Raw genomic sequence first — 8,941 nt, forward strand, 5'->3', positions numbered from 1 at the left:
GAAATATGTAAATATAGCAATATGAACCAGTATTGGGCAAGAATGCCCTATGAACCAGGCATTCATTTTTTTATGCTCCCATAATGAGTAGAGTATACATGAATTATGAACATTTGTCCATATGGTTCATGCTGTAGAGGACCTATGACACTTTCATTATACATGAATTATGAACATTTGTCCATATGGTTCATACTGTACTGCTCAGATCAATTTCAAGAACCTATGACACTTTCATAATACATGAATTATGAACATTTGTCCATATGGTTCATACTGTACTGCTCAGATCAATTTCAAGAACCTATGACACTTTCATTATACATGCAGGACCTATGACACTTTCATAATACATGAATTATGAACATTTGTCCATATGGTTCATACAGTACTGCTAAGATCAATTTCAATAACCTATGACACTTTCATTATACATGAATTATGAACATTTGTCCATATGGTTCATACAGTACAGCTCAGATCAATTTCAAGGGCCTATGACACTTTCATTATACATGAATTATGAACATTTGTCCATATGGTTCATACAGTACTGCTCAGATCAAGTTCAAGGGCCTATGACACTTTCATTATACATGAATTATGAACATTTGTCCATATGGTTCATACAGTACTGCTAAGATCAATTTCAATAACCTATGACACTTTCATTATACATGAATTATGAACATTTGTCCATATGGTTCATACAGTACAGCTCAGATCAAGTTCAAGGGCCTATGACACTTTCATTATACATGAATTATGAACATTTGTCCATATGGTTCATGCTGTACTGCTCAGATCAAGTTCAAGGACCTATGACACTTTCATTATACATGAATTATGAACATTTGTCCATATGTTTCATGCTGTACTGCTAAGATCAGTTTCATGGACTTTCTAAGCACTCTCAGAATGCTTTTTAAGCACACTTTGGAATTTAAAATTTACATCAAAATCAATCAGATTCCACTGAAATGTTATAAAATTCCTATTTATTTGTTCAACATATGAATGTTGACTAAAAAGAACAGAAAGATTACATTTATTGCGTTCAACTCCACAACATACACTGGAGTTAGATATATTGATATGTTCTGCTATTACAATATTTTCAAGTACTTCTGAAACAAAGAGGTCCCTTTTCAAGCATTTGAAATTCCATTCTCAATTCCCAAAGACTTTCAAGGATTATCATTCACCCTGATAACATTTTAACATTATAAACCATATTATACATGCAGAAACATATCTATCACACGACACGGTTGGAATTACGAGAAAAATTTACCAGACATACCTTTACCAATTATAACTAATGGTTGTTTAGAATTCTTCAGAAGATCAAAAGCTTTTGACACCAATCTCTGATCTGCAAATATCTGTGGAGGATCAGGACATCGGTGAACTTCTTTCAAAGATTTTAATGGTACTTCTTGGTTTATTAGGCTACCTGGAAGGTCAATATAGCAAACACCAGGTCGGCCGTACAAACTTTGTCTCACAGCCTAGCAAGTAAAATATATACATATATATTGTCCACTTTCTTCAAACTAAATAGCCTTATATTCTTAATATCTAGATTGTGGGAAGTTTTTTAATTCAATAAAACAACAGGGTTATATTATATTTGCTAACTAAAATATATATCGAGAAAATGTACATTTTACACGTTTCAAACTTGGTATGGTTGAAAGAGAAAACAAAAACAAGCATAGTTTCAAAAGATAAAACTAAAAATTACACATTCTCAAAATGATGTACATATAAAAAAAACCTGTAACAGAAAGAGAACACAAAATCTCAATCATTGGAGGAATATGTAATCAAAGATTTAAAAAAGCAAAAATGAAACAATCATCTTAGGATAACACACTGATTCGCGACCATATTGGTCACTTCATAAGGAAAGCTAGGAAAATAATGGAATGATGTTTATACTGGAAAAAATATTAGGCACCTGAACAAACAGATTACTGTGCTGCGTGAAACTTAAGACACAACAGTGGAATCAGGGGTGAACTTCACAGCAGAGTGGAATTATTGGGACATAAATAACTCCACAAAATAAGTTTAACCTTATCATATAAACCTCAAGATCAACATGAGTCCAAATATTATACAAGAGATGATGGCTCACAGACATCATGGTATTCAAATTCGATGACGAGGAACCCATTTTGAGACTAATAATGGTTGGAGACGGCTTGAATGGGTAATGAAGAAAAACTTTAATATAAGTTTAACATAACAGCAAATGTACAACGTTTCGACCTGATGATGACAAAACCTTGTCGAAAGGTTGTGTATTTGCTGTTATGTTAAACTTATATCAAAGTTTTCTTCATTACCCATTCAAGCCGTCTCCAACCATTATTAGACATCATGGTAGTTGAAGATGATTTCTTGACTGAAGCCTAAGAAGAACCCTAACAACAGATTTATCCAAGCTCAACTGCCGAAAACTATCAAAGGTTCACAACAGTCCAAGCTGTCTTGCGACGTCTTTTGTTCAGATGCAAGGTCGATTGAAATTAGAAATTAGTTCAACCCATGGAAGAGAAACACTCTGAAAAGACCAAGGTTACCAGTAATGATGGAATTTTACAGTACAATCTAAAGATTTTTGTAATAGAACAAAAAAAGATGCTCAAATGGTATCAGGATATGATCCGCAACAAGAGAAAACTTGAAACAAAAGAAATTAGGTGGATAAGCGATGACATGTACAAAACTTCAATAATTTAGCTTCTCATGTAGCAATGTCCTATAGAAACTAACAGATAGCAAGGAATTGATAAATATCCAAGATACTCATCACGATACGGCTCTACAATACGAACGTATAAACAAACTACAAAAGTATCTCAAACTAAAACACACATTTTGAAAATAAAACATGTGCAAATTGTGTTTATGAAACATCTATGCCCTCACTAATATCATATTGTATATACAAGTCCCCCCCCAAAAATTAATTGACCTTGACCTTTTGCCCATGACCTTCAAAACCTAATCCAGTCTAGAACTTTGTATGTAGAACCAGTTTTATACGTTTTATCCTGTACTGAAATATCATGTCCACAAGTTTGGAGAAGATTCTCCATGTACCAGCGATCTTTTGACCTTGACCTCTAGCTCATGACTTTAAAAATTAATCAGGATAAAAGTTTTTGTATGTAGTACCTGTTGTATATGTTTGGTCAAAATCCATCAATCCAGTCTTGAGATATCCTGTGTACACAGTTGAGATGGATGTACAAGGGCAAACCAGTATGTCCTGATTTTCTTCACAAAGCAGTTGGAGCATTATTATTTGACATACAATTCTTAACAAAATAGTGCTACAGACATAAATCAAAGAAAGTTTTAAAACTTGAAGACACGAGGGAACAAAAATAGTTGCTAACAAAGAACTAGTACCTTATAAAAGTTTAACAGCATGAGCACACAGTCCAAAAGCTATTTTAGAAGAGAAACAAAATGTGATAGTAAAACAGAATATACGGAAATAAGTATCCTCACGGAGTTCCTTCTGTGCATGAGGATCCTGATGAGGAACATCTGACAAGCTCAGGTCATACTTCAGCAATGACTGTAACAAGGATTTTACCACCAGATGATATAAAGGAAGTGTCTAGGAATAGCACGTCGGTATAACAGTTTTCTGTTTATCCGGTGATAAACCATTACAGTTGGAAGTCAACATCTCGGGCACAAACTTTCAGAATTAAATAAGGTCAAATATTTAGAATAGCACGACGGTATAACAGTTTTCTGTTTATCCGGTGATAAACCATTACAGTTGGAAGTCAACATCTCGGGCACAAACTTTCAGAATTAAATCAGGTCAAATATTTAGAATAGCACGACGGTATAACAGTTTTCTGTTTATCCGGTGATAAACCATTACAGTTGGAAGTCAACATCTCGGGCACAAACTTTCAGAATTAAATCAGGTCAAAGATTTAGGCTGCAAATGTAATAGTGGAAGTGTTTCTGTCAATTACATGAACATTTTAGTTCTGATATAGCCTTGGTTTTCGAGAGAGAAGAATAAATTTAGCTTTGTTAAAGCATCCTTCAAAATTATGAGATAAGAGAACTCTAAGAACATGCAAGTTGCATTGGAAACCATCAGACATGTTTTTTTATTCACATGACTTGGGTTTCTGTCAAAAGTGAAACGTTAACCACTTTACATTATACAACTTCAACCAGATGACAAAAGAAATAACTATTCTACAAAATGTTTTAGTCACTAAATAAAGTCAAACGGTTATTAATAAGGTCTTTAATTACAAGATACTTTACCTTTTCAACATGGAAAGCAATAAGCTGCACACTATTAGGTCGACACGCATACTTCGTATACAGACGACACGCTTCAACCTAACCAAAAAAAAAAATAACTCCTCTTAATTGTGAATGTACTTAAACCTTCTCCAAAAATTTTAAATACCTTAAAAATCTAAACAAGACTAAGTCAGAAAATCATATCCTAAATGTACATGCATACAGGATATTTATTATAGAAATGTTAAACACCAAAATGTTGAAGTAATCGGGCTTTACGGAAGTGACTAAAATCACTGTTAAACAGATATTTTTCCTGTTACCATATTACAGGTTTCAAATCACAGATGTGTTAAGGTACATTATTATTAATAATAGCATTATTTTATTATAACACTGTTTACTTTATTATTATTAATCAAAACTATTTACGCTATTAAATCTGATTTAATAATCTATAAAAAGTAATACGAGAAAAGGGAAAATGAGCACAATGAATGAAAACCAGAAAAAAAAATCAATTATGTATTAAGTTTGAAGACTGAGAACAGAAACTTGAACAAAAAGCAAGGAGTACAGGACCACAAACAAGAAACAATTAATATTTTATAATGTTACATGAACAGTTTTCCTATTGAAGAACTTTGACCACCAGAAAATCTAGTAAATTTTCTAAAGAGCACCAAAAATCTTGTTTGCTAGCTTGTAAATTGTTGTTTGTTATTAAGCACAAAGCTACACAAAGGGCTATCTGTGCTCTGCCCACCACGGGTATCGAAACCCGGTTTCTAACAGTATAAGTCCGCAGACATACCACTGGGGGGCAGCTTGTAAATAGAACAGACTCTTATTTGGTAGTTTGTGAATAGACCAAATTATTGCTTGCTAGCCTGTGAATCGACCAGATTCTCACTTGCTAGCCTGTAAATAGAGCAGATAAAGGGAAGCCTATTACTGTTTCAGGATGTCCACTAACCATCATCTCATTTGTCTCATTGGATGCACTTGCCAATATTTAAACAAAACTTTTCACCATTATACACTGTGTTCGTGAGATATTAATGGAAATCGTACGATGCACATAAACACAAACGCAACTCAAAAATCCATATTTCCTCATTCCCAGAAACCTCTGGACATCCGATACGATATTTGTGGTTCCTAAGCCATTTTCACATTCCATACATATGGGTTTCAGTAAATGGCTACGCATCAAGACACTACCTACGGCTACTGTGATTAGCATGATGAAGACATCAACAGACCTTCCAACACTTCTCAAGCCACGAACTTCAAGAAGATATTTCCCAAGATTAAACAATCACTTGAACATTCATGTGACAGAAATCTAATCTTTTAAACACAAAATAATCCCAGGAAGTTAAAAAAAAAGTCATGTTTCTTTTTACGTTTTCTATACATAGGAACTGTCAGCTCATCTTATTTAGACAACTGTAGTTTTAATCAGCAACTAAGTGCTTTGAATGTTCCTCAAGAGACTTCAGTGACATTCAAAGGAAAATGTGTAAGAAGCCTGAAGAATCAACAACAAAAGAAAATAGAGGTTTTAGGTGACCATAGAAATTAATTTGCTATTACTCGATACACAATATGTTATTTAGTGATAAAGATAAGTTTAAACAACAATACGTTTGTATATATAATACTTAACTATTATATACTGTATGTGTAACTAACTTTTTAAAACTTTTATATTAACTTAACATACATCCATTACTCCCATATAATAATTTAAACTGATAATTACACACAGTGACATAAGCAGCAACATTAGACCAAGTTTGATAGTTAGTCAATGTATTTGCTATAATGTTCATCATTTATATTTTTAAATAACTTTTAAATGTTCAATCATGTAAAAACAAAAATTCAGAGTCACTAAAGTTGACTTTCAGTATTCAAACTGAAGCGGCAATAATGAGTTCCAAGAAGTCCAGAAATTTTATAAATAATAAATCACCTGAGGGAACTCTTGAAAACCTCCCATTCCTTCTTGATCCTGATCACTTGACCCACCAATGACTAACAAAGGCCTGTAATAGAAAAAAACACCTTTCTGGTTCTGTGAGATATCAAACAGAGAACTATCACAGTCATGAGGAAACTTTAAACACCTTTCTGGTTCTGTGAGATATCAAACAGAGAACTATCACTAATCACAGTCATGAGGAAACTTTAAACACCTTTCTGGTTCTGTGAGATATCAAACAGTCTCCTGGATTATCTTAAACGTTAAGTTTTTAAAATCTTGGATTATCTTAAACATTAAGTTTTTTACCAGAAAGGTGTTTAAAGTTTCCTCATGACTGTGATTAGTGATAGTTCTGTGTTTGATATCTCACAGAACCAGAAAGGTGTTTAAAGTTTCCTTGTGACTGTGATTAATGATAGTTCACTGTTTGATATCTCACAGAACCAGAAAGGTGTTTAAAGTTTCCTCATGAATGTGATTAGTGATAGTTTTCTGTTTGATATCTCAGAGAACCAGAAAGGTGTTTAAAGTTTCCTCATGACTGTGATTAGTGGTAGTTCACTGTTTGATATCTCACAGAACCAGAAAGGTGTTTAAAGTTTCCTTGTGATTAGTGATAGTTCTCTGTTTGATATCTCACAGACCCAGAAAGGTGTTTAAAGTTTCCTCGTGACTATGATTAGTGGTAGTTCTCTGTTTGATGTCTCACAGAACCAGAAAGGTGTTTAAAGTTTCCTTGTGACTGTGATAGTTCTCTGTTTGATATCTCACAGAACCAGAAAGGTGTTTAAAGTTTCCTTGTGACTGTGATAGTTCTCTGTTTGATATCTCACAGAACCAGAAAGGTGTTTAAAGTTTCCTTGTGACTGTGATTAGTGGTAGGTCACTGTTTGATATCTCACAGAACCAGAAAGGTGTTTAATGTTTCCTCGTGACTATGATTAGAGATAGTTCTCTGCTTTGATATCTCACAGAACCAGAAAGGTGTTTAAAGTTTCCTCATGACTGTGATTAGTGATAGTTCTGTGTTTGATATCTCACAGAACCAGAAAGGTGTTTAAAGTTTCCTCTGACTGTGATTAGTGATAGTTCTGAATTTCTACAATGTGATTATCATTTACACACATCTGATACAAAGGAAAACATTAATACAAAGTGACAACTATAGCTTTTAAAAAAAAAAGACTGAAAAATCACATCATTTATAAAAATAAACCTTTCTGCTTATCATATCTGTCACTGACCAGCCATTAATATGAGCATTAGCCATTCCACCCACAGCGTGTAGAAGCCCAGGTCCTGAAACCACGAGACAAACAGCTGTCCTATAAGAAAGAAACAAGTAATTTACACTGATGTAAAGGAGCTGTTAACAGAATGTCTGTTTAGATAAAAATTACTTGGCCAAATTCAAGAGATGTAAATATTAATACTCCCCACTGCTTTTAACACTTCAACCCTAGAATTACCAATGAGGACCCCATGCAGATTTTTTAATACATTTTCTAATATTTTTGTACCTCAAATTGCTTTTGACTCAGTTAGTTACAAGAACCCTAATAACATTATAGTTACACAAAAATCATATATATATATGAAAATAACATCAATGTTACACTTAATCCCAGTAATTGCTTTAGGGATCTCCAGTGAATTTTACATAAAAAAATGAGTAATTTCACACAGTGGTTATTCTTTACACTTTTTGTTTGTAACAAACAAAACAAAAGTATTCAATAGGAAGCAACACATGGATCCTAGTGGTAGAGATGTAAAATCAAATCAGTAATTTGTAGGTTAAGAATCTAGGTAAACCTCCAGTGTAAAACTAGCCAAGTCTTAAATAATTTTACTTTTTATAATTTTCATTTGTTATTGTCACACCAGGGTTAGATATTTTAGGTTTTTTAAGAAAGTTAACACCTAGTATATGTATTACTATAGCATCAGAGAAGAGCTTTTTAAATGAGAATAATTTGAAGTTATTAAAAAAAACTACTTACGTAATCTTTGAAATACTGAGCTTAAATCTAAAAATAAACCACATTAAAAACCTTACATTAAAACTACACAAAGTGCAACTTTCGTTTCATTACAGAACATATAACAGTCTACGCAATAGGTTATTTTCTGTCTATTAATTGTTTATATAGGCAGGTAAGACAGCAACACACCATCTTGGTGTGAATGTAAGGATCAACATATAACAGCCTACGCAACAGGTTATTTTCTGTCTATTAATTGTTTATGCAGGCAGGTAAGACAGCAACACACCATCTTGGTGTGAATGTAAGGATCAACATATAACAGTCTACGCAACAGGTTATTTTCTGTCTATTAATTGGTTATGCAGGCAGGTAAGACAGCAACATACCATCTTGGTGTGAATGTAAGGATCAACATATAACAGTCTACGCAACAGGTTATTTTCTGTCTATTAATTGGTTATGCAGGCGGGTAAGACAGCAACATACCATCTTGGTGTGAATGTAAGGATCAACATATAACACCCTACGCAATAGGTTATTTTCTGTCTATTAATTGGTTATGCAGGCAGGTAAGACAGCAACATACCATCTTGGTGTGAATGTAAGGATCAACATATAACAGTCTACCCAACAGATTATTTCCACAAAATGTCACAACCAG

At 33.4% G+C, this 8,941-nt stretch overlaps 1 protein-coding gene across 1 annotated transcript in view; it reads right to left on the reverse strand.

Annotated features, from left to right (window-relative positions):
* Positions 1-8,941, reverse strand: part of LOC106471573 (2-hydroxyacyl-CoA lyase 1-like) — a gene marked incomplete at its 5' end in the record, with an annotated part of 35,352 nt that overhangs the window by 23,311 nt on the left and 3,100 nt on the right. Inside the window, 4 exons of the mRNA XM_013932176.2 lie at positions 1,304-1,511; positions 4,318-4,395; positions 6,281-6,353; positions 7,537-7,617. Coding sequence (XP_013787630.2) covers positions 1,304-1,511; positions 4,318-4,395; positions 6,281-6,353; positions 7,537-7,617 — 440 coding nt within the window. The remainder of the gene's footprint in view (positions 1-1,303; positions 1,512-4,317; positions 4,396-6,280; positions 6,354-7,536; positions 7,618-8,941) is intronic.

This window comes from Limulus polyphemus, unplaced genomic scaffold (assembly GCF_000517525.1).
Source record: "Limulus polyphemus unplaced genomic scaffold, Limulus_polyphemus-2.1.2 Scaffold4707, whole genome shotgun sequence".
Taxonomy (NCBI): domain Eukaryota; kingdom Metazoa; phylum Arthropoda; class Merostomata; order Xiphosura; family Limulidae; genus Limulus; species Limulus polyphemus.